Genomic DNA, 26,092 nt, shown 5'->3' with positions numbered 1-26,092 from the left:
GTGATCCCCCGCGAGGCCTGAGCGGGTTTGCGGTGGCCGGACGGAAGTAACCACGTGGCCACCACAGCTCAGACCAGTCGCCACCTGCCCACCCTCATTTTCCTAATCCGCGCAAACCGCGTTCTCGGCGTCGATGCAGAAAGAAACAAGCCCTTTCCCCGCCTCCCCTGAACTCTTTATCGCAAACATTTGGCCTGCAGGTTTGGTGTCTGCGCACCAACCCAGACTCCACCTCTCAGCCCCACGAGGGGGGGGCGGGGCGGGGAGAGGGGGCGGGGCCTGGCGGCGCGAAGCCGGCTGCGCGGGCGGTGAGCAACAGGCCCGACGGCGCCAAGGGCGGGATTCGCGGCGGGGCCTGAGGGCGTGGAGGGGAGCCGGTGGGGCGGGCGGAGGTGGTGGCGCAACGCAAGGAGGCGGGGCCGGGGCGAGGCGCGGAGCGGCGGGGCGGGGCGGAGCGGCGGGGCGGAGCGGCGGGGCGGAGCGGCGGGGCGGAGCGGCGGGGCGGAGCGGCGGGGCGGAGCGGCGGGGCCGGGCGTCCGAGGGGACAGCGCGGAGGGGCGGGGCCGGGCGACGGGAAGGGGCGGGGCACGCTAAGGGGCGGGGCAGGGGAGGGTCTGGCCTGCGGGAGGAGGCAGACCTAGACCTGGCGTGGGAGTTCCCGCTGGGTTTCCCGGGGCTGTTGCGACCCTCGGCTGCTGAGGCGCAGCGGCCCGGCTCGCACCCGCGACCCTTGGGGCGTCCGGCCCTCTGGGGCACGTCTCTGGCTGCCATGGCCGCCGCCGGCTTCCGGGCCTTCGGAGCAAAGGGGCCCGCCTGGCTCGGGCGAAGCGCGTGGGCCCCGCTCTCCGCCGGCTTCTGCAGCAGGGGTCCGGCCGGGGCAACGCGGCCGGAGCTCCCGCCGCGACCCACCCGCGCGCGGCAGCAGGACGGCATCAGGTCAGCGGCGGGGCCGCGCGGGCGCCGGGCCCTTCCGGACCAGCCCACGGGCCTAGCGGGGCAGCTCCCGGCTGGGGGTGGGCGGCAGGGACCCGGGCAGAGATGGGCAGTCACCCCACGCGGAGGCCACCGGGGGCTCGGCCAGGGGCCAGCTATATCCGCTGGGGACACCGGTTTGTCTGTCTCGGCCAACGAACCCAGCCGCGGACACGGTGTTTCCCCAAGTCACTTGACTGGGCACTGTAGCATTTCGGATCCTGCAGGACACACCGGAGAATTTCAAACGGGACAGCCTCGGAAGGCCCCAGCACTGCCCCTCAACCCCCGGGGCAACGGATCCGAGTCTTCAGTGGATTTTAGGCTCCGTGTGGGCAGCTCAGCAGGTGGCCACACCGCTGCTGTGGCCTTGAAAAAGAGGTTCTGTGCTTCTCACAACCTTGACCTGGTTCCAATGCCAGGTTAGGCAAAGCCGAGCTGCTCCTGGGCCCGGCCCTGGGAGTACCCGAGTGGGGACAGGTCAATATGAAGGACGAAGGGCACACTGTACTGAGCTCTGCCCTTGGGCTCAACAAGCCTAAAACCCTTAAAAAACAAAAAAACAAAAAAACAAAAAAAAAAAAACAAGAAAACCAGTTCACAAACTGGAATTGGAGTAGCAAAGGTTAAAGGACCACTAGCCCCATCCAGGCCTCACCCTGTTGTTTCCCCGCCAGGGCAGGGGTGCAAAGAGAGGCCTACCCAGCCTGCTAAGTATTTAAAAGTCACAAATCAAACTAACAGCTAAATATGTTTTCTTCTCCTACTCTGAGAAGTGTGTCTTCATAGACCTGGAAGACCATGCTCGAATTTGAAATCCTGAGGCTCCTAGGAGTCCCCCCAAAGCAGTGGCGAGCCAGCTGCTTGCTGGCCTGCAACTTTCTTTTCGTCCACCCTATGTTACCCCCTCTCACCTCTCCACCCCTCCTTCCTGCTGCTCTGCCAGGAGCTTGGCACACAGGTCTGCAGACACCCCATCCAGGGTGCCCAATTCTCTCTCTCTCACCTCCCTTCCTAGAAATAATTGTTCGTGGCCACTCCAGGGGCTTAAGGATACCCCTCTGCAAAGCTAGAGAATTCCAGAGTCTCAGGTAACCACAGCAGGGTCTGGAAGCGGGTGGTGACTTCCAGGTGGGCATATCATTCTATACAGGTGGACTCCTGGCTCATCTGGCAGGGCACAGCTGGAGCTGGGGTACCAGGGCCAGTACCTAGCACAGGCGGGGCTCCTTGCTCATTGTCAAGGGTGCCCCTGCTTCTGCAAATCTGGTTCAGAACCCTGACATCTGGCACGGAGCCAGCGGACTGAAGGTCTGGGTAGTTAACTAAACATGAGTCCAAAGCTAAACATGCGTCAGAAAGGGAGACAATGGGAAGAATCAATCTGCCATAAATGCTCGGAATCAGTAAGTAGGAACCTCCAAACGCACCACAGAAGCAGTGGTATGTTAGGCATGAAGCCGGTGAGCTTGAACAACTCAGCCACACCTCAAGCATCCCTTTTCAGAGCTGTTCCTCTCAGCAGTGATAGTCATGGAGCAGGAATTGGAGTACCGTGCTAGGCACAGTACAGTTGCTACCCCTAATCCCTCTAGAGCCTGCGAGGTAGGTGACGGTGTCCCCATCCTACAGTGAGGAAAGGAGTTCAGAGAGGTGGCTTCTGGCTCAGCTGGGAGGAAGGAGAGCCAGGAGGCAGGGAGAGGTCCGTCTGCCTCCGAAGTTGTTTCCACTCTGCTGTCTAGCTCAGTGTCCCTGCCACTGAGGTTTAAAAGAGGTGGCAAACAAACTAACAAACCTACCTAGGTGAGAGGAAAATTTCCAGGAGTTAGTGAAATTGGCTGTGAAAAATCAAAATGCTATTTGGGGTCATTAATTCACTCAGCAGGTGTCTGTCGAGTGTCTGTGAACATGACAGGTGCCTCGCCTCATGAACGTTCTGGGGGTTTACAATGATGTGATGGGCTCCTGATAGCTCACTGGGGCCTCCCCAGGGCCCATCTCTTGCCCTGCAAACAGAAATACTACACTTTTTGTCACATGCTCTGGCAGTGACCTCCCTCTTAGTGATTCCCTCTTCCGGTGGTCGTGTTGGTGAAGCTGTAGGTGCAGGGTGTCACACGTTTCGACCCAAGATAGTCACTGGGAGAATTCAGACTGCTAAGATTCTTAGCAGATCTTATCAGTCAGCTTTGACGGCCAGTTCTAAAGGGAAGAAACAGCAGTCTAAGAAGGCTTTCCGTTTCTGGCTTGAGCAACTGAGTGGTAGCATGAAGATGAAGGGAGTTGGGGACGATGCCCCAGGATAGTCCAGGAGGCATGGGAATGAACTTGTAGCGTAGACCTGGAGCTCAGGACAGAGATTTGGGTGAGGGCAAAGGTTGGGGGTCATTAGCATAGTGGTACCAGGCGAAGCCAAGTCCATGGTCAGGTTGCCTTGGAAGAGCATGGAATAAAAGGTGGTGGGGGAAGCTCTGAGAATCACACGGGTGAGCAGAAGGCAAGGAGCGCCCTGAAGAAGGTGAGGAGGACAGGCTAGAGAAGCACCAAAAGACAGGAGTCAGGGATGGGTGCCCGAGTGGCTCAGTGGGTAAAAGCCTCTGCCTTCAGCTCAGGCCAGCTTCATCGGGCTCTCTGCTCAGCGGGGAGCCTGCTTCCTCCTCCCTCCCTCTCTGCCTGCCTCTCTGTCTACTTGTGATCGCTCTCTGTCAAATAAGTAAAATCTTAAAAAAAAAAAAAAAAAAAAAAAAAAAGGAGACAGAAGGAGAGTATGATCCCAATGGCCACTGGACTTGTTCTGACAAGGAGGAGATTCTGGGCGAGGACAGATTGAGTGGAGTAGCAGGAACAGAAGCCTGGCTGGTCTGGGTCGAGAAGTGAACTCAGCAGTTCAGAGCACTCTGACAGGGTGTGCAACGCACAAGCCATGGGGTTAATGGGCCACATATGACCAGATGCTGCTGAGCAGCAAGAGGATCTGGGCGCTGGCATCTTTCTGCATGATTTTGCCCAAGGCCTTAGAATTTAATTTAAGCATATGTCACTGATGGGATGGCAGCTCTGAGACTTGCTACAGAAAGCACACTCATTATCTTACTGGAAGGTTCGTGGACACTTCTTTTACGACACCCCAGAATGCGGGTTTCACTGCGTATCTGCCTATCAGCCGCTAGTCATTCTCAGCACCCAGGAGGAAACGGGACTGTCACAGCCGTCTGAAGCCAGAACGGTGTCCCAAAGAAAATGGGTACTCATATAGCGCTGGAATAAAGTCACTCACCGGAGTGGTTTTCCAGAAGCCGGTGGCCCAGAGGGCGAGTTTAGGAGGATCCAGGCTGACACACAGCAGGAGTATCCGATCCAGAGAAAGAGCGAGAATGGCAGAAAACCTGGAGGTGGGGACAGAGGGGAAACAGATGCAACGTACAGAACAGTAGCCTGGGGTCTGGTTCCCCGCCCGTTCCATGTAACTGCACAAAGAGACATTCCTGTGTACAGGCAGCCCGATGACAATATAGTGAGACGTTGGCATGCCCACTCCTAGTCGGAGGACATGTCCCAAAAGAGTCCCCTTGCTGTCTGCTCCTTCCTTCTGCTCTTCACACATCACCCGTTCCCAGCGCGAATTATTCTGCAGAATTGCAGGATGCCGCTCGAGAAACACGGAAAGATGCTGTCATCGAGATGCACTGGCTGCTGTAACCATGCTGCCCCCTCAGTGGGGTGCGTGTGAGGAGTTCTGGGGGTGTGTTTTCCATTCTCGGCTCCGGCCCTGAACTTACTCTCTTGAAGAACAGCAGAGAGAGAGAAGTGCAAGGTAGCCACACGTGGCAGCTTCCTCGGGCTCCCGCTGTGGTCTCACAAGCCTCACAGCCTCTCGGGAGGTTTAGTGGTGGTTTCTGGAACTGCCATAACCTACCCTTTGCAGGAAAGAGGCCGTCATGTTTCTGACAGTAAACCTGGAGAAAAAGAGAAATCCAGGGAAAGGGGGTGGGAAGCCCAGTCCACATTTTGGGTAGTCTTGTTTTGCCTTAGCCATATATCTTGATAGTTGGCAGAGCCTCTCAGTAGCCTCTAAGCACCAAGGGTTCCCTGTCCTGGTGTTTTAAAAAGAGCCCCCAGGGTAAGAAAGGAGTCGGGGTCTTCCATTTGTTTTGCACGTGTACTTATAATTATACAGTGATTATAAAACGTTCTTCCCAGGAACATTGTCTTGAGTGATCCGAAGAAGAGGAACGCGCTGTCCTTAGCCATGCTGAAATCTCTGCAGAGTGACCTTCTTCACGAAGCCGAGAGCGAAGACCTAAGAGTCATCATCATTTCAGGTACTGACCGGATATCCGGCCTCAGTGTTCTGTAGTGACCCGGAAGCAGCTTCTCAAAATTCTTTGGTCAACTGAGGCATTCCTTCCCCTCATAGGAGAATTGTTTCTGAAGCTCCTTTACAAGAACATTATGAAAAAAAAAAAAAAAACCCGGGTAATTAGCGGTAGAAATTATAGGGAAGATTACCGTGCGGTGAGAATATGTCTTTTTCCATTTTGTCAGACGTGTCAGGAAACATTGCCACCCCTGGCTGTGCTGGTCTCCCCATCAAAGTCCGAGAACTGATGTCTTCATGGATCTGATCAGATGGGTTTAATTACTAAAGCTTTCGGCAGACTACCTAGCTGGTCAGGACGGGCTGCTGGGCAATCGACTGATTTGTCTTTTCCATTCTTTTTTTTTTTTTTTTTAAATATTTGATTTATTTATTTGACAGGCAGAGATCACAAGTAGGCAGAGAGGCAGGCAAAGAGAGAGGAGGGAGCAGGCTCCCCGCTGAGCCGAGAGCCCGATGCGGGGCTCGATCCCAGGACCCTGAGATCATGACCCGAGCCGAAGGCAGAGGCTTAACCCACTGAGCCACCCAGGCGCCCCAAGTCTTTTCCATTCTTACTAAGCTTTCAACCGAGATCTGTGTTCTTCTTCAAGGGTCCCAGGAAGCATGATCTATTTTGCTCATTTCTTTCCTTCTCTTTTTCCAGTAAGAACTTTTACCAGGTCGTCTGGTGACGACAGCAGCATAAATAACAGCCTGCCAGCATTGTAAAGCAACCACAGAAAACAGATGCTGCCCTATGATGCACTATGTTTTTTAAAAAAGTTAAAAAATCAGTGTTTCTGGAGGCAGATACTTAGAATGTTACTTTCTTCTCTGTGATTGAATATAAATTTTCATCTTTTTCAAAAATCTTTTAAATTTTATTTATTTATATATTTATTTATTTATGAGATAGGGCATGTTCCCGCACAAGCAAGGGGAGGGGCAGAGAAAGAGAATCTCAAGCAGACTTCACGCTCATCATGGAGCCTGACACAGGACTCGATCTCGTGACCCTGAGATCATGACCTGAGCTGAAATCAAGAGTCAGATGCTTAACCAACTGAGCCACCAAGGCGCCCTCAAATTTTCAACTTTTCATATGGTGAGGGGGAAAGAAATAGAGGAAGTATTGTCCAGGAGCCATGGGGGTGTAAGCCGGATGCGTTAAGCCGGGAGCTAACTCAGAACCACGCAATTTTCTCACTGGCATGCCAGGAGTAACACCGTCTGTCCCAGCAGCTGCAGCCAAAGGGAAGAAGGAGAAGGTGCTACCAGCTGATGGGTGGTGGCCATTTCGTCATTGTTGTTCAGGGCAACAGTATCAGTAAAACCACATCGTCCAATTCCCTCGTAAAAATAAAGGGGCTGTCCTCACACTCCGACCTTCCTGATCCCCACCTGTGTGGGTGGCCGCGATCTGGGGACTGAAGAACAGGGACACTGTGGGAGGCAGGGTGGATTTGATGGGCCCAAATGAGTCTATATAGTCAGGCTGGGCCAAGTCCAGACACAGAAGTGTGAAACCGGAGGGTTAATTCTGGAAGGAGGACATTTACTTGTTGGCATGGCACGTTTTCGCTGGTTCCACCACAGACCTTCGAGAACCCATGCCTCACCTTACTTTGTCACCACAAAACCCTGGCTGTCACTTTGCAAGCAAAATAGAATTATTCTATCAAATCTGAGCCACCAACTCAGTGTCCATGGCATTAGCACGATTGCTGTTACGTTACCCGGGAGGTAAGTAAGGGAATGTTCAAGCCCTGGCTGCTCACTTCTCTTTCTTTTCTTTTCTTTACTGGAAACATGTGCAGCTGAGGGGCCCGTGTTTTCTTCTGGGCATGATTTAAAGGAACTGACGGATGAGCGAAGCCCAGATTATCATGCTGAGGTGTTTCAGACCTGTTCTGAGGTAAGCCGGGCTGAGGGGCGACATCACAGCCCCAAAATGAGAGCTACGTGAAATACTGAATGATGCTTCCCGTGGACACCCAAGGCTTTCTCTCTGAGACCGAGTCCCTGCAGACTGGTCATTGGCCTATCCTTCAACCAGGTCACTATTTGGTTTCGATTTTCAAGTGGGCACTGTTGGCAAGTGATCTTGTCACCTGCCGGAGAAAGGTCGATACAGGCTGGTGCTGACTGTGGCCGCGTCCAGGACCGTGGGGGTGTGTCTTGGTAGACACGTCTCAAGTCAGAGGGTGGGTGTGAACATCTGTAGAGGGGAAGGGCCCAAGATCAGTGTAATTTTTAAAAAATTTTAAACTAAAACAACTCTGTTAATGGCAGAGAGAGAATATTTGTGAATGGAATAGCCATAATGATTTTAAAGATTATTTTCAAACCCTTCTTCCGACCAACCTTTGTAATCACCACCTCCAAGTGGAAAATGAACCTCTTCACGTTTACTTCTTGTGGTCTGTGTCTTTAACCATACGAAGGAGAGAAACTGCCAGCAGAGAGGAGGAAGAGGAACAAAAGGCTTGCGAAGATTATAATCATACGGAGTCCACCCCCGGATAATGAGAAACTGAATACAGCCTACAACTTCAGGTCATGCTTCGCTCGTTTCATAACTCGTTATTGAGCACTACTATATGCACAGTACTTGCCAGGCACTGAGGGAAAAAGAAGGAAAAACAAACCTCCTGCCAAACTGAAACTGGAAATGTAGGTGAGAAGCAAGACAGAACACAGCGTCAGGGGTGCCAGGGTGCCGCAGTCCATTAAGCAACTGACTCTGGGTTTCGGCTCCGCTAGTGGTTGTGAGCTCAAGCCCCATGTCGGGTACTACGATGAGTGTGGAGCCTACTTGAGATTCTCTCTCCCTTGCCCTCTGCCCCCACCACGCTCTATGTATTTCACAAATAAATAAATAAATCTTTAAAAGCTCTCTTAAATAAACCAATCTTAAAAAAAAAAAAAAAAAAGACTGAAGGCAGTTTCATAACCTGACCCTAAAATTACTTCACCGAATTTTTCATTCATTCATGGACTTGCTCACGTATTTGGTCGTTAACGATTCAACAAGTATTTCACGATACGTTCTCTACAGACAAGACAGAGGCGCACACCAGGGAGGCTGGCAGGAAATGACTGAGATGCCTTCTCGGCCACCATTTGTTTTCCTTGCTCTTCCAGAATGCCGTACGGAGAGCCCGTTAAGAGTTTTCTCATGTCGACAAGCCAGGAAAGCAGTTGACTTGAGGCTTCACAGAGACGCAGAAGCAGCCTGGAGCTAAGGCTTCGGTGTTTTGTTCCACAGCAGTGATGTTTATGTAATGTTCTGCTCCGGTGTTTAGCACGGCGCTTTAGAAGTGATTCCTCTACAATATCCACTGTGTTTGGCTAAAACAGAAAAGCATGAAAGAGAACCACTAGAGCCCTTCCCTCTTCCCTCAAGGGCCTGCTTTTATCACTCTGCCATGGTGTCTTCACGAACTGAGATCCCAACGGGTTAGCCAGAGGGCCACAGGGGAGCCCAGCGCTGCTTTAGAGGAGAAAGGCCAGATTTCATGGATTCTGGCAACCCCTGGATGCCTCGGGCTCACTGAAAAAGACAAGAGTGCATAAATGGGATCCTGTCCTAACAGGGAGATCAGAGCGGAAGTGCCCTGATTTCTTGAATACTTCTAAGAAAATCACAATGTCCTGGACAAATAGGAGCACCATGAACTTGGAAGATTTCCGCTTCCAAATGTGATCAACGGACAGACTGGGACAGAATGAGCTAGAGATTTCACTGTTCTGTTCATGCACGAGAAAATGCAGGTTTAGAGGGGAAGATGGAGATTCCTGACTTGGCTCAGGATCTAAACTGTAGCAGATTCCTTGCAGACGCCAAGTGCCACCGTAATTGTTAATTATTTACAAACCAGGAATAGGGTAAATGGAGAAGGAGAAAAAATCGGGGCTATGGAAGAGCAAAAGGAACCCTTTGTGGAGCTGACCCGAAACATTTCCCTGGAGACCCACTCCGTGTGTGTCTTTTGTCCTGTTGAAGTCTAGGTGGAAACCTTAGTCCAGGAAGAGCGTCTTCTCTTTCTCCTCGGCCTCGCTGCTGAAATGGCGATGGGACAAGGCTGCTCCCAGAGCCCGCAGTCACGCTCCTGAGTGAGGCTAAGCTGCAGTTACACTGATGTCTCATTTGGAGAAGGCAGAGAACCCAGGAAAAAGACTTAGTTCAGGAAGGGAAACTAGAAGGAAAAATCATTTCTTGACGACCAAGGGATTGGCTGCCTCAGCTGATTTGTTATCTAGCTTCTCTTTGTCTTTTCTGTATTGCTAACTTTATTTGAAGTATGTTTGGGGGGCACGTGGGTGGCTCAGTCGGTTAGGGGTCTGACTCTTGATTTCTGCTGCGGTTGTGATCTCAGGGTTGTGGCATCAAGCCCCATGAAGGGCTCCTTGCTCACCGGGGAGTCTGCTGGAGAATCTCTGTCTCCCTAACCTCCTGTCCCCACCATGCGGGTGCACATGTGTGCGTGCACACTCTCTCTCAAATAATCTTGAAAAAAATAGAAAAATTTAAGAAATTAAAGACATTTTGGGGGTATCTGGTTGGCTCAGTCAGTAGAGCATGTGACTTGATCTCAGGATCATGGGTTCAAGCCTCATGTTGGGCATGGAGCCTTCTTAAAAAAAAAGTTACTGAAAATATGTTTTAATTATACAAATAATAAACATGGAAAATTTTGAAAACCCAGAAAAAGAGAAGGCAGGAAAACAAACTGCTGATACTAGACCATGATCATACCACCCAGAGAGAATGCTAATATTCAGCAGATTTCTTTCAAACCTTTTCCCACATAAACCTATTTGTCTGAGTAATCATACATAGGGGCAATTATGCTGCATAACTGTATAATGTGATTATAACACTGAATGCTTAACCATGTGCCACATACTGTTTTGAATACTTTAGACATTTATAGAATTCTCATGTTCTAGAAGATTGGTACTATTCTTGTGCCCATTATTATACCCAGATGTGAAGAGCAGGGGATAGCCAGTGGGTAAGCAGCAGACTGGGCATCAGACCCCAGGAGCCTGGCTCCAGCCCACTATGCAAGGTCAGACCATGCTGCTCTGTCTGGTGGAAAACCTCATAACGGGAACAGAGTGTTCCATTAAGTGGACAATTAGTTTACATCGTCACTTTTCTTATTTATTTGTTTATTATTTTTAAAATATTTATTTATTTGAGAGGGGGAGAGAGAGAGAAAGCGAGAGAAAGAAAGCACAAGCAAGGGGTAGAGGGAGAAGCTGCCTCCCCGCCGAGCAGAGAGCCTGATGCGGGGCTCGATCCCAGGACCCTGGGATCATGATCTGAGCTGAAGGCAGAGGCTTAACTGACTGAGATACCCAAGACCTCCTTCTTATTTATTTTTATATATTCATTTCTTATTAGTTTTTCACCATGACAAAATAAATTTTTAACATCTTTTCCTAGATACCTTTTTACCCTATTTTAGGATTATTCCTTAGAAATGTTCCCTGGATGAAAAGTACAAATATTTTTAATATTGTTGGGATCTACTCTCAGTATTTTCCCACCAGGTTGTACAGAATCTTAGTGCTTCGTAGCTGGCACACAGGAGACCCAGACTGTTCGACGCTAATTGCAGCCAAGTGACTTCCATAAGTAACCAGCTCATTAGGTGGCAGACGACACTCAGAGTCAAAAATAATCTTTCTTTGCTGCAAGACGCTACAAGTTCTTGAGCAAGAGTTCTTCCCCTTCAGTCACTGACCACACTTGTCCTCGCCTAGAGTTCTCGGAGCCCCTACATCCGTGAGCCGTTTGGGGTGTGGATCTGCACACGTGCAATTCTTCTGAGGAGAAAGTCAATAGATTCTCACAGGAGAAAGTCTCAGATTCTCACAAGGTGACCCCCTAAGAAAGTCCAAACCACTATTATAGAACATGATGTCATATCCCTAAATATATTATTTTATAGTAAAGCTGCCCAGTAGAACATGTTTGTGAATGCAGAAGGCTGAGTTCCTTGGGCAAAACCTTCACATCAAGGAAAGTCATTTTCTCAGAGTGGCCGCCCTAGGAAACGAACCCAGATGTAGCAGCTCCTTCCCGCCTGCGCTCCTTCCCTGCCAGGGTTCAAAGTGCAACTGTGTATACGTCCAAGTTACCATAGCGACACAGTCTGTTTTGTGTGGCGTAAAAAAAAAAAATAAAAATGGAGAAATCAACCAAGGTATTTGGTAAGCTGTAAAAATAAGTTCCAGAAATTTATGGAGTGGGGGAGGGGTCGTGCGAGCCAGTTTTGGGGCTCCTCTCTGTGCCAGGGGCCCTGTTTAGGGAATTTTGTTTGTTTTGATCCTGACAGGGCTCCTCCCCCCCATTATAAAGGAACTGAGAGAACATTTAGGGCCGAAGTAATTGGCGAAGTAATTTTTCTTCCAGCTTCATTTTTCAAGGAAGCAGCAAATACCAGTTTGAGACTCGCAGCGGGCGTGCTCCATGCAGGCGCGGTTGCCCAGAGAGCAGAATCAGCTCTGTGCTTCATGGGGGGCTGCTGGGCGCGTGGTCAGAGGGGACCGCGACCTCCCAGAGGGTCCTGCCGGGTGTAGAAGGACCAGGGCTGTGCCAGGTTCAAATCTCCCCGCCTAGGCGAGTTCCTTCCCCGCTGAGCTTTCCGGCCCTGGTTGTCACCTACTGTCCCCTCCTCCCCTGGGTCTCCGGAAGACCGAACAGGTGGTATTTGATGCCAGGTTAGTTCTCGTCAGGCTTCCTTTCACCCTTTTTTTCCGAGACTCTGATCGAGGGGACATGCTCTGGGAAGGGTGAAGTCACAGAAAATCGTCCGCATGCGTGTTGCATTTTGCTTTCGGCCGGAAACAAAGTCGTGTGTTTGCCCTTTTAGGTCATGCTGCTGATCCAGAAGCTTCCGGTCCCCGTCATTGCCATGGTGAACGGCTTGGCCACCGCGGCCGGCTGCCAGCTCGTTGCCAGCTGTGACATTGCCGTGGCGAGCCACAAGTCCTCTTTCGCCACCCCTGGGGTGAACATCGGGCTCTTCTGCTCCACCCCTGGGGTGGCCCTGGGGAGAGCGGTGCCGAGGAAGGTAACTGAACGCCCTGTGGGCCCTCCCCATGTGATCCCCCAGGGCACGGGGTGGTCGGTTCCAGAACTCACTAGTTACAAGGACTGGATCAGGACATTCCGCCCAGAGTGTGTGTGGTGGGCTGCGCTGCAGTGTCCCTTCTGAAGCCAAGTGTGGGGGCGGGGATGGCCAGCACCTGTTCCTCTGAGCTTCTCACCGCGTGTCACCCTCAGGACGAATAGTTAGGGTCCTGCTTTGTTTTGTTCGCACACGTTCTTGTCCCCTTACTGGCCCTGCCGTTGAAACTCAGTTTTGTTGGACCACCTGGGGGACCTAGGTCAGTATCAGGAGGCCAGGATGCTAGGGTCCCTGGCTTATTGTTTGCCAGCGATCTGTCTTGTTCCAGAAAGTACTGAAAAGAGCTGATTCCCTGAGTTATATCACATTTGCAATGGTTACATTTGAGGAGAAAGACGAGCCCGTGCTTGGCATATTGGATCTGCCCTGGAAGGAGCCACATTACATGAGGTGGTCGGTCGTTGCTGACCACGGTGAAGTCCACGTTCTGCGTTAAGCTCATTCTTCCTATCACATCATAAAATAAGATTTACTAAGGAGCTCTTAAGTGTAAACCAGGGGTTTCCCTATTCTAGAAAGAAATACATCCTCATTCTCAACTAGAAATGTGTTTCCAGAAAGGGAGAGGTTGGCGAAGTTGTAGAACGTAGGGAACCTAAAATGCTTTCTAGAATATATTATCCATTTTAACGTCAACTACAAAAATTAGCAGTTGCCCATATGCCTGAGGCACAGAAGAGATGAGACCCCAGGGAAATCAAGCGGCAGGAACAAGAAGTTTAGGGGTGCGTTCCTTTCCTTTATGGTGTCTCATTAGTTTTTACAGAAACGTGTATTTGTGAGAAAGGTCTGAAGGCAGAGTGTGCGAGCACACACCCTCAGGAACAGCGGCTGAAAGTGGGCAAAGGTGAGCTGTCAGACATAACAGCTTGCCAAAAGGTTTGCAGACTAAGCGGGTTTCGTCCTGTCAGGAGACAAGTTCACTTTAAATGCATGTACGGTAATTCAGCAAATACTTCTTAAGTCTCTCCTCTGTGCCAAGTACATGAAATCGAAGTGCATCTCAAGTAGATTGTCGGAGCTTGTTGACACACTGCCATACAATTGTGCAGATCAAGTCACGAGGCCTGTCGCGTCATCAGCAGGTGGACGGGTTGCCCCATCAGCAGGTGTTCATCTTCCTTAACACCTGATGTTCTGGAAGGGTCCACAGTGAGGCACCCAAACCTTTGTATCAGCCCTGCTGTTAGGATATGAACCCATTCTTTCTTAACACAAACAAACTTTTCCCATCGAGGCTTACAATGGAGTCCTACAAACGTAAACATTGTTATCACATTCGTCAAATTTTAAAAGAGTTTTTGAGAAGAGAAAAAAACCACATGTGACACACACAGGCCTTAAGTTTCCAGGAAGCCCGGTGCTCAGAACCACCCTGCATAACTACTTGGCGTGACAGATGAAGGGGCAGGACATGGCAAGAACAAAAGTAGCTCCGGCTTCCCCTGGGTAGTTTTGGCAAGGGCCAGGCCTGCTGAGAAGATGTGGGCAGAGTCTCCAGTATCGTCCCCACTCAGCTCCTTGATCTGTGCTCCTTGTGATCTGACCCCGGGGTTTTTTCCCAGTTAGTAGTCTGAAAGTGGTTCAGAGCTATCTGTAGATATCTTTGCCTGTTGGGTTCATTACTCCACAGAGGCGTGAGGGGGATACACAGTTTGGGGTCAACACTCATGAAGCCGCTCAGCCAGCCGCCTCTCCACCATCCTGGCTCTTCACCTGTTCTCTTGGCTTCTTTGCTTTTGAAAACTGGCTTTGCCGGGACACCTCCTGGGAGGTGACATGTCTGTGGTGCTGCCTGGGTGTGAGGAGGGACAGAGAAGCAGAGCCCGCGTGCCCGACTCCAAGCCCCGGGACCACAGTGGGGCCACCCAGATTGGGTTCCAAAGCATGGTGAGACTTGGAGCACCAGGCCCTCCTCGTGACCCCTCGTGATCCCTCTTCATGGGACAGTCTGTCACTTTCCATCAAGTGGGAGAGAGGATGGGGACATAAGTGAACTCCCTACCGTTGAACAAATCAGTTGTTTTTTGGTTTTTTTGGTTTTTTACTGTGAGTCTGTGTAAGCGATAATAAAGGAAGTTTGCGCCCAGAAGTGAGGATGGATCCAGGAGTGGAGGGGACCCGTCCAGATGCTGTGGTCCCTTCACCGACCCGTAGGCAAGGCTGCCTTTAGAGCATTCCAGAAAGATGAGCATCTTGCGTCTTTGACAGTATTTCCATGTGAGGTGATTTCTGAATTCAGCAGTTCTCATGCCCACCGGAGATGGTAGGAGAGGCCGGTGTAGGCGCCGTTTTATTTCTGAGTGTGCCGGGCTTGAACTTGGTGTGGACCCTTCAGAGGGTGGACTGATCTCTGATGGTCTCTTGTGTTCTGACCATCTGTCTGTCTCTGTCCTCCGCTTGGTTGACTGACTGACTGAAAGGGAAAATATCTTCTGTCCAATGACAACCCTTCATGCTATAGCTCAAGGTCACTTCCTTTTTGTGGATATTAGAGACCTGAAATAATATTAGGAATCGTTCACCTAGAAGGCAATTTAAGAGATCATGTGTTCTCCCATGGGCAGAGCTGCCTGGGCCTGACAGACGGGGTGCCGTATTCACTCCTCTCCGGGGTGAGGACTCCACATTCTCCCAGACTCATTCAGTTCATGAACTTGGATGCCCCCGCTCCTTTTTTAAAATGTCTTTATGGCATTGCTTCAGAATTAAGACATTACAAAAACTCACAGTCTTCCTGTGTGTGTATTAGTCACCTTGGGCTGCTGTAGTACATGCCAGGGACTGGGCGGCTGAAACAACAGAAATTTGCTCTCTCACAGTCCCAGAGGCTGGACGGCAGCTCGACGTGCCGGCAGATGTGAAACCTACGAGCTCTCCTCCTGGCTTGGAGCTAGCCGCCTTCCTACAATGTCCTCATATGGCGATGTGAGAGAGACATGAACACAGAGATCCCTAAGTCTGCTCCTAAGGCCCCCAATCCTATGGAATCAGGGCCCTACCCAGCGACCTCAGTTAACCTTAATTCCTACCCCAAAGGTCCCAGCTCCAAATACAGTTGCACTGGGGCTCAGGACTTGCACATGTGTATTTTGGGGAGACACAGTTCAGTGCATAGCACGGCCCCGGATCCTTGGAGCTCTCCTCTGTAAGTCTTTGTGGGGTGAACGGATGCCCAGGAGGAGGTTGGCTCTGCTTGGGGTTCCTGCCCATGGAACCCGGCCCCCAGCCCCCAGCCTCAAACGCAGACTCGTGCCAGGTCCCTCGAGTGAGCAGAACCATCATAGTTCTTTCCCCTGGTTCACGTGTTGTTTCTGTCGCACTCCATGTGACTGTGAGCCCTGCGGTCCTTCGTTAGCTGCTCTTTGCCGCATCTCTGAGAGTCATTCGTACACATGCAGGCCAGCTGGGGAAAGGGGACGAGAAGCGACGTGCCCAGGGGTCCCGTCAGGGAGCCACACTCCGCAGACAGGACAAGATCCCTGCCCACACCCTGGCCCGTGTCCAGGCCTGCAGCAGCTTGGACTCCACAGGACTCACTCTGAAAACTTCTTGAGCTCTTGGGCCCTGGGCAATGGCAGAATCTGAGCCAGACAGGAGCTCGGTCCGTGGGTCGTGGAAGCAGGGGAAGGAGAACAGAGCCCAGGAGGCTCAGGAAGAGAGCGACACTCATGCAAGCATCCGGTGGAGGAAGGCATTGACGAGGGGCCGTCCCACGGACAGATGATGACCCGGCCAGCAGGTAGGGACCGCCCGGGATGGATGAATGCCTGTCCGCTGAGCCCGCCACGGGAACACTGATGCTTTGATTGTAACGATTTCCTCCTTACGACCCTCCTAGCATTCACAGCTACTCGTTTTAAGAAGATTTTTATTTATTTATTAAAGAGAGAGAGTGAGGAGAGGGGCAGAGAAAGAAAAGAAGGGAGAGGACCCCAAGCAGGCTCCCCACCCAGCGTGGAGCCCGACGCGGGGCTCGTTCTCACAACCCTGAGGTCATGACCTGAGCTGAAAGCAGGAGCTGGACACTCAACCGACCGTGCCCCCCAGGCACCTCTCATAACTACTCTTGGAAGGCTATTTGAGGTCTTGCCCATTGCTGTAAAGGGACTGCTGTAAAGCAATTGACTGTAAAGGGTCTGATGACTTGTCTTCGCCAGATTTGATTTTTAGTGTTGTTTTTGGGGCTGGCCACTGTCTGCTGTGTGGTCCCATGAATTTCTGGAGAGCCGCCTGCATGAATGGAGGACCAAAGGCTGGAAGGTGCAGTAACCCTGCTTTCCCCTGGCTTCTGACTGGGGACCCCGCTGACATGTGCTTGTCAGGCAGCGACAGCAGACATTGTCCCGGCCCCTTCATGTGACTCACTGGGTGTCTTCTGCGGGGTCTTTGCAGCCCTTCCCCCGCAGGACCTGGCTTTGAACCTCCACGTTCAACCAGGGGCTTCTAAGAGGCTTTGGCGCCAGGATACTATTCCCGGTCAACTAATGCCCAGTCTCTGGGGTGACCCGCAGGCATAGACTGACCCACGGGCATCGCGTACCTGCTGCCTCCCACATGCTGACATCACACGCCCCCAAACTGGACATGCTCGGATTTAGTCCACTGCCTAACCTTGCAGAGGGGAAGCCGGGGCCCAGCTTTACGTGCCCTAACCAGTGTGTTTCCCACCTGTCCCCACGATGGCAGGAGTCCCCGATCCCCGCCTTCTGACCCCTCCCTTTTTACCAAAGCTCCGCCCCTAGCTGCAACAGTCTAGCCTCATGATCTAGAAAAACCATCTAAGTCGGCGGTTCTCCCTGGGAGCAACACTGGCTCAGGGGGACATCTGGTATGCCAGGGGGGACGTCTGTGAGGGTCACAGCTTTGGGGTGAGACACAGAACTCCTGGCGTCTGGCAGATAGAGACCAGGGATGCTGATGAACATTCTGCAATGCACATGGCAATCCCGCACCCCAAGATACGACCTGGCCCCAAATACATGATGGCACCAAGGCTGAGAAACCTAGTCCGTAGCATGATCTAAATGCTAATGACCCCAAAATTTGATCTCAGTCTAGTCCCCTTACCCACTACTGCAGAGGAGACCACCCATAACAGTGGCTCAAAACAACAGCAGCAGATTGTCGAGCTCGTGAATCTGCAATCCGGGCAGGGGTCCCCGAGGAAGCTTCTCGGCTCTGCAGTGTGTGTGGCCTCAGCTGGGGGAATGGAAGATGGGGTGAGCATCGTCTAGATGGGGTGAGCATCGTCTGAGTGTTTGCAGACCCCTGTGTCGGGCTGCTGGGCAGCCTCTCGGGGGGGACGCCAACTGGGTCGGTCACTGGAACACTTCGCACGGTCTCTCATGTGTCTCAGACTTCCCCATACACCATGGCAGCCAGGTTCCAAGACCAGGCGGCCTAAGCAGACGAGCCAGGTGGGAGCCGAGCCACCGCTCTGACCAAGCCTGCGAAGAACGGAAGCCTCCTCCACCTGCCGTAACACCTGCTTTCACCCATCCACCCCTCCAGGCACGCATCAATACTTAGCCGCCTACTGTGTGCAAGAACTGAATGCAGAACTCAACGGAAGAGGTTTGAATAAACTCCGTGATCTGGTGGCGTTCACCTGGCGATCACAATACACAAGATCAACGTGTCAAGCACGCGGTGTGCTAAACGGCAGAAGCACAAAGGCTGAAGACACAGCCGGAAAGCGGGGGAGTGCTGGGTGTGACCTCCAGGCTGACTAGCCTGGTCCGGGAGGACCGTGTGGACAAGAGGACACAGGAGCTGAGACCTGACGGGCATGAAGGCACCAGTCCTGAGGACTCCAGGGGATGGAGCATTGCAGGCTGAGGGGACACCAAGTACAAGCACCCCAAGGTGACAGCATGCCCAGGGCGCTCAAGGAGCGGCGGGGCTGCAGGGGGTGGGGGGAGTAGAGAGGCGCCTCCTCCCCACCCCCTGGCCCGTGCTCTGAGTCTCTGTGTGCGGCGGGAATCATGAATTTGAATCTCAAGAGGCCAGGCTTTGTGGAAAGAGAACTGAGGTGCAGTACAGGGCAGGCTAGGGGACAGAGCAAACCACTGAGAGTAGGGAGCCTCTACCTCGTTCTGCAGGCCTGGAAAGTGTGGGGGGAGAGGGGTGGTCAGAGGGAGGCAGGCTCTCGTGTGAGTTACATCATGCCGGGATCCTGAGTCTGGTCCCTGGAAGGCATTTTCTTTCAAGCTCCCCGTCTCTGGTTTTAGGGGCTGCTCTTTCAGTCAGACTGTGGTGGTGGCATCTCTGAGCATGCTCCTCCTTCTGGAAAGTGGCCCCTCTGTCGGTCTGGGGCAGGCCTGGGGCTTCAGTTTTGGCCCCCTCCCATCAGATGTCCTGTACCTGGCCCTTGCAAGAGACAGAGGGGAGCCCCTGGCTTCGGCGGTGCTGGGAGAGCAGCGCTGGTGAAGGAGCCAGGGAAGGGCCTGACTCTCTGCCTTCTCCGGGAAGGGGGCGGTCGGGTCCTTCCCTGGGCACTTGCCTCCTCCTTGCTCTTGGAAAGATCCAGCCCTGTCCCTGGCAGGAGTCTGGGTGTTGTAGACGTCGGGCCTGACGGATGACGTGTTCTTTGAGGAAGCAGATAACTGGGCTGAGGTGGTAGAGAAGTAGGCAGAGGGGAAGGGAGACGGGGGTGCTTGGCCAGCTGGGGGTCACAGGGAACATGCCTGAGTAACACGCTTCCTCCCTCAGGTGGCCTTAGAAATGCTTTTCACCGGGGAGCCCATTTCTGCTCAGGAGGCCTTGCTCCACGGGCTGCTGAGCAAAGTCGTTCCAGAAGAGCAGCTGGAGGAAGAGACCATGAGAATCGCAAAGAAGATTGCCTCCTTGAGCCGTCCCGTGGTATCTCTGGGCAAGGCCACCTTCTATAGGCAGCTGCCCCAGGACCTTCGAACAGTCTACCACCTCACCTCCCAGACCATGGTGGACAACGTGGCCCTGAAGGATGGGCAGGAGGGAATCAAGGCCTTCATCCAGAAGAGAAAACCCATCTGGTTGCCGTGAGTGTTCTCCTCAGAGAAGCGGAGGAAGAGGGAACCTCCACTCCCTGCCTTCTGATGCCCAAACTCCTCTGCTGCCTCTTGACTGCGTCGACAGCAGCCTGCTGTGTGGTCCCTGTGAAAAGCTGTGATTTCCTGGGGGAGGGAAAAGGTGGAGAACAAATCAAGTGGAAGCCGGCCAGCACCTGTGTCAGCTGGCTGTGGTAGGGGGGAGCCTGGTCCTTGAGGTGATCCTTCAAGGATCCTTCAAGGATCCTTCAAGGACCCTAAGGATGAGGCTACACGGAGACACAGCAGGAGGCTGCCAACCAGGCTCCGCCTTCAGAAGTGTCCCCTGAGGTCGTTCTGGCTGCCTACTGAGGGCCAGATGTTTCCAGTCTCCACAAGACCTTCTCCACACTGAAAATCTTGTTTCTACTGCTCAAAGGAAAAGGCTTTGGGATAATCTTCTATGATTTAAATAGATTAAATATTGAGAGGGACTGGTCATTTTAACTTTCCCCAGCCAGACTGCAGGGTGTCCGAGAAAAGAAAGGAAAAAAAAAAATCACTGTCCTCTTTTTGGTGAGCCTGTCCCTGGGAGGCGCACACCAGGGGCCTGACATAATGAATGTCCCGGCCATCCGACATCCAATACCGGGACCCCAGGCTAAAGCTGAGGATGACAACATCAGGGAGAGGTGGGAGGGACACGGGACACGGGTTCTTCCCACCACACACCACCAGCTCCGCTCAGCTGCCGGGCAGAGCAGTGCCCCCGAGGATGGAGCAGGTACATGCACCAGGACCTGAACCTGCTCCTCTCCGGCTTTGGGTCCAGCCCCACCCAAGACATGTTCCAAGTCTTGTCCTCAAGCTTTCACACAGGGTTTGGTTTTTGTTGTTGTTTTTTTTTTAAAATCAATTTATCTCCCCTTGGAATAGAATGTGGACATGAATGTGGTCAGTCCCAAGGCTGAGACAGAGAAGTGTGGGGCTCTGCCCTGGGGCTCACACGCATTGCAATGCATGTCCCCAGTGTTTCCACAGGTTTCTATGGAGATGGACAATTTTTTGCTTTGCCAGAGTTTAGAAAGGTTAAAAAAAAAAAAGAGAGAGAGAGAGCATCTTTTTGGAAAGGAGGAACTTGTTACTGAGATGCTGGTCGTGTGTAGAGGTCACCAGAGCTGCCATTGGCCAGACACCTGGGACAAGCCCGGGACCCTCTGTATATTCTCGTGTCACCCCGTGGCACAGGTGCTCCGATTATCACCCCCTACAGCTGAGTCGTTGAGGCCCCCATTGTGCTAGGTCCAACAGCTGCCCCTGGGTAGAGGGAGGGTCCCCAACTCTGCCTGAAAGAGCCATGGGTGCACCTTCCCCTGGCCACGCGGCCTCGTGAGGAGAGCATGGGCCAGCCCCGAGGACATGACTCCCTGGCTCCGAGGCAGCTTTCCAGAACGAAGGAACGGAACACGTACTGCTGCGGCAGAACTCGACCAGTGCTTGGGGGACACTGGATCTGACTGTCTGCAGACCACAGCCGGAGTTTTCACTACGAAGCCGATGAAGAGCGGCTGTCATCCTAGGCTAGATTGGGAAGGACGGGGCCGTCGTGGTCTGCTCAGAAACAGTGCTGGCCATGGGGCCCCTGCTGTGCCTTCCTGCCCAGGTGGCCTGACGGGGAAGTTCCCCCTTAATAGCCCCGCGATCACACAGTGTGGGGGAGAGGGTGTCACATAGGCCCTGGACTTCGGAGAAAGTGGCAAAGCCTTCTCACACACACATTTGGCAAATAAAAATCAAAAGTCAACTTTCCAGTTTCTGTATGAGGATGCACCGTCCCCTGAAAGCACGAAGTCCCCGGGGCTCTCTGAGCTGGCTTCCCAGCCTGTGAGCCGCGCACACTCAGGGACGAGCTATAAATCTCAGTCCTCGCCCGTGGAACAAATAATCCGGAAGGAAAACCTGCGACCCACCCTCTCGTGTCAGAGGATTCATCCCCCGGCAAACATAAATTTGGGGTTAATTTGTATCCCTGCTTCCCTCCACTGGGACATGGATTGCTTTTGGGAAGCCTGGAATGTCCGTCTTTCCGTCAGTACTGGTTCCTTCTCAGGGAGCTTTGCTGAGCTCAGCCCCGCAGAGCACACCCCAGCAGCCCGGGCTCCAGGAAGTCGGGGGCGGGGGTCCCCACTCCCGGCCGTGTGAGGGAGCAGTCCACGAGGCCGGTTTGGGCCGGCAGAACAGCAGCAAGCGCAGTGATCAGGCTCCCCAGCCGGCTTCACGCCAATGAACTTCCAGGTAGCTGTCCTTCAGGAACCGGGGCTGATTTAAGGAGCCCCAATTCCTGCAGTAGCTCTTACTATCCCTCGCCCCCCACTCCCGGCGTGTAGGAGACTCAAAGAAGGGAAGGCATCGCCTCGGTCAAGCCAGCGTGTGGGTTTGGATCCGCAGGATCCCGCAGTCCGTGCTCCTGATTCCCGGCATGTTCCTCCCAACACGCGGGGAAGATCCTGCCCCAGCCTGGAGGGCCCAGGAGCGCGCTCCGAGCCCACCACGCAGCAGTGCCACCGCCGAGGCGACACAGGGTGCTTACCGGAGGCGATTCGGGACGGGCAGGGATTCGAACCCGGAGATCGCGGCGTTCTGGTCCCCGGTCTGCGGGCGGCGGCGAGCGGGCGAGGCTCCTCTCGCCACGCGGCTGCCCCGTGGGTGAACAGGACGCCCTCCGTGAACAGGACGTCCTGCTCCTCGGGAGGCCCCAGGCTCCGCAAGGCTGGCACTCGGAAACTTGCCACGGAACTCGACACGGGCAGCTTCTGCTCAAGGGAAGTGCTCTTTCAGGAGGGGAGAAGGTGGGCGTTTTGCCTCCAGAAGTGGTCAACACTGGCAACACCTGAGCGCACTCGAGAACGAGAAATCCACGCCGCGTTCTCCGAGCCTCGGGCCGCACCTGCACCTTTCGAAGATGTCACCCCCGGGGAAGCCGTGACCTGAGGCACAGCTGTCTCCAGACTGGCAATTACCCTTCATTTTGCGCACAGGGTTTTTCATCCAGCAACGCCCCCCACCCACCCCGCCCCTGCCCCCACCTTCCCTTGGCTTCTTCTGAAAACCCCCTGCACTAAAAGTAGCTGTTTCCAAAGTGTGGCCCGTGGGTGGCCTGGATCTTCACATGCCGATTCCCGGGCTGCTCACCAGACCCACTGAATCACAAATTCAGACTTCTAAGCACCCCACCCCCCTACCCCGCAAAAAAAGGTTTCCAAGTAATTCTGCTGCACACGAAAAGCATGAACTCTGGCATTCCGGCGGAAGCGACCCATCTCTCTGCAGCTGCCCCGTATTTAAACCGTGAGCCCCGGGCAGCTTTTACGATGAAGTTGTGGGCCGTCACCGCTGGCTCCGAGAGGGGCAGGAAGAAGTTTGAGCTCTTCCGAGAGCCTCCAGAAACCTTCACGCGGGCAGATTTCAGGGGCTTCCAAGCCCCGGGTGCTCCGGCCTCTGCCCGAGCCACTCCAAAGCACGGTAGACATCAGAATACAACTGTGCTCCCCACTGAAGGTCATGCTGCTGGTTAGGGAAAGGAGACCATGATTTGCTTTTTGAATTATTTTTAAACATTTGATTAACGATTCTGATTTCTTGGCAATTATAGCGTTAAATCGGGAGTTAAATTCAAAATTATCAAACTTCACGTGTTAACAGTTAATAAAATATTACACTTCAGTCTTGCAAGGGTTTTTCTTTTCTATTTTGGAGCCCAGATTTTATTTCATCAGGTCCGTGGGAAGCTGGCAGGCAGGGTCTCTCTGATGAGATGGCCTGGGGCCCCCCAGTTCCACGGTTTATGGGAGGAAGATCTTCCAGGGAGCGGGGTGGGGGGGGGCGGAGGAGAAGGGGTGAGTTGGCACATCCCACTTTATGGGGTTTCTACAGCCAGTGTGGCAGGCTTCTGACATCCTTAGTGACTTCAGAGCAATAGCTCCCTTGGATTTTCCTGTCCTGAGCAGGACTGTGTAAGCACAGACTATAAAACCAACTTGCACATTTTTGTTTATGTATTTAAGAAAGCTTTCTTTATTTACATTGTATGTTTTCAATATTTACCTTACCAAACAAGATGATAATTTTTAGAAATTATCTAGGTTTTAGAAATTTCTAGAAAATTAGAAAAAGAAAAAAACAATGCATCAGAGGGGAATGCAATTTAGAGACCAACAACCCTTACATTTATTAGTCATATGCTCTGCACTGTTTTAAGCTTTTTGTAGATATGAATACACTAATCCTCATACGAAGTAAGCCCTGTGAATGCCATTATACAGATGAGAAGCCAAAATATGAAGTTATTGAGTGACTTTCTCATTATCGCACAGCTAGGAAGGGGAAGGGGTGGGCTTTGGTTAGTCATTTCACTTTCTTAAAACTGATCAAGGAAATGTGGTCTGAGAATTTCAAAGATCTTTCTGTATCATGTGTCCTGTAGAGGGGAAGTGGTTTTGGGGTATTTTTTAGATTTATTTATTGGAGAGAGCGAGAGAGAGAGAGAGAGAGAGAGAGCGCACATGTGCAAAAGGGGCTGAGCGGGGATGGGAGAGAAAAATCCCATGCTGACTCTCTGCTGATTTTGGAGCCCACCTTGGGGCTCGATCTCATGACCCTGAGATCACGCCCTGAGCTGGAATCAAGAGTGGGACACTAAAATGACGGAGCCACCCAGGCGCCCCAGGGGAACCCAGCAGGTCTAGTTCTGGGGCATAAGTCTGTGCTTTGCATCACGCTGTAGATACTTCTGCTGTGCGGGAAGTTTCTTTTTCATCCATAGTCTAGTGTCCTACCCTCCCCTCCCCCAACAAAGCTGTGAGCTCCTGCAGGGGTGGTCAGTCCTTCCTCAGCCTTTCAAGCTTCAGAGACCAGACCCTGCTCAGCACCAAGTGGGCCTTCAGTGAGTTGGGCTGGGTCCAGTCAAACATGGCCAGGGTACAGCCTATATGATACGGACAGGCTTTCTAAAATTCTCCATTCACATTTTCTGCATCAGTTTTTGGAAAGTGAAATCGCTAAGCAGAACATGAATTAATTCACTGTTTTCTTTGTGGATCCAGTGAAGTTGGTATAAGCGTCTCTTAGTAAATGTAGGTCAACATTCAGGAGTTACGGTGCTCCACTGGGATGGAATCAGTCCCCGGGGTTCTGTGGAGCCTGTTTTCTTTCTCTAAAGGCATGGCTGAAGCATGTTTTGGTCTCCAAATGTTAACATTTCTGGTGGTAAAACATTCTCCATCCGGAGAGACGGATAAAATACAGGGTCGGTTGGCAAGAGGTGACGACAGCTAACAGGTTTGCACTTGATAGAATCTATCGACATGGTTAACATGCTTGTATGAACCTAAAGCCAAAATTGTCTCATTTGTTACTGTCATCAAAGTCAGTACTCTGATCATTTGAAAATTATCCCTTAGGATAGCAGTCTGACCAGTTTCTACTAATGAAGTTTCCTCAAAGCCCCTTAGTTCCTAGATCAGCAAGCCCTCCCCATCCCCAGGCTGGTTGGTTGTGCCCCTCTTAGCTCATACCCTGCAAGGACCATCACAGGGGCCCCAGGGTGACCTGCCTCTCAAAGGTTACCATGTTCCCAGGAAAACAGATTTAACTTCCTTTTGGTTGCATAGATACCGCCCCCCCATCCCAATCTATCTCTAAAAGAAACTGCCAAGAGGTGATTTTTAAAACCTCAATGCCTAAGTTTATGGAGTGTTTACTTAATTGCAATGCTCTATGCTGGTACTGTAGGATTTTTTTTTAACTATAAGAACATTCCAACCCTCCAGGAAATGAGATAAGTCATGAACACATTAAAATTCAAATATAAAATAGTTATCATGGACCAAGAGTCAGAGCTGAATTAGATCTGGGCTTACCTTTATCACTGACAGTATGATGTGGGATTAGGTGTTTAACTTCTTTGAGTCTGATCTTCTTTGTGATTATAAGAGGGGTGATAACACGTACCTAAGTGATTAGGAGGATTACAATAATGGATGGGTGGCAATACTGCTGATGACCCACCCCCATTTCACCTGCAGCTATGGTGGGCAATTTCCATAGGAAAGAGCTTCCCACTGTTACAGACTGAATTCTGATCCCATAAAATTCATATGTGAATCCCTACTCCCCAGGGTGGCTGCATTTGGAGAAAGGGCCTCTAAAGAGATAGTAGGGTTAAAGGTGGTCCTAAGGATGGGACCCTAATCCAAGAGGACACTAGGAGAGAGAAACCCTATCACTGTGCACATACCACATGGGAACATGGCAAGAAGGCAGCTACCCGCAAGCCACAGAGAGAGACCCTAGGAGAAACCAACCCTCCCCAAACCCAGACTTCGGAATTTCCACCTCCAGAACTGTAAAAAAATAAATTTGTTTATAGGCGTCCCAGTCTGGTATTTTATTACAGCAGCCTGAGCTGACTCATGCATGTGAGTCATGTCATCCATATTAATTAATTACTCAATTACCCGAGTAATTTTTGGCACTCCCAGGAGCTT

At 52.1% G+C, this 26,092-nt stretch overlaps 1 protein-coding gene across 1 annotated transcript; it reads left to right on the top strand.

The window, feature by feature from the left end:
* The first annotated feature begins 584 nt into the window (after positions 1-584).
* On the top strand, positions 585-23,270 carry ECHDC3 (enoyl-CoA hydratase domain containing 3). Its single transcript, XM_004757968.3, has 5 exons — positions 585-936; positions 5,173-5,294; positions 7,150-7,247; positions 12,220-12,420; positions 19,252-23,270. Exons 1-5 carry the CDS (start codon positions 770-772, stop codon positions 19,561-19,563), a joined length of 900 nt encoding a protein of 299 aa, XP_004758025.1. The 5' UTR covers positions 585-769; the 3' UTR covers positions 19,564-23,270.
* Positions 23,271-26,092: the final 2,822 nt, after the last annotated feature.

Source organism: Mustela putorius, unplaced genomic scaffold (assembly GCF_011764305.1).
Source record: "Mustela putorius furo isolate JIRA1106 unplaced genomic scaffold, ASM1176430v1.1 tig00001130_pilon_pilon_pilon, whole genome shotgun sequence".
In the NCBI taxonomy this organism is placed as follows: domain Eukaryota; kingdom Metazoa; phylum Chordata; class Mammalia; order Carnivora; family Mustelidae; genus Mustela; species Mustela putorius.
The sequence above is the reverse complement of the archived record's forward strand: the minus strand, read 5'-3'. Positions and strand labels throughout refer to the sequence as shown.

Excerpts from the sequence above, each read along its gene's own strand:
- ECHDC3 (XM_004757968.3), top strand. The coding sequence starts at position 770 with ATGGCCGCCGCCGGCTTCCGGGCCTTCGGAGCAAAGGGGCCCGCCTGG. Across the intron at positions 937-5,172 it reads CGGCAGCAGGACGGCATCAG|GAACATTGTCTTGAGTGATC; the intron begins GTCAGCGGCGGG and ends CGTTCTTCCCAG. Across the intron at positions 7,248-12,219 it reads TGTTTCAGACCTGTTCTGAG|GTCATGCTGCTGATCCAGAA; the intron begins GTAAGCCGGGCT and ends TTGCCCTTTTAG.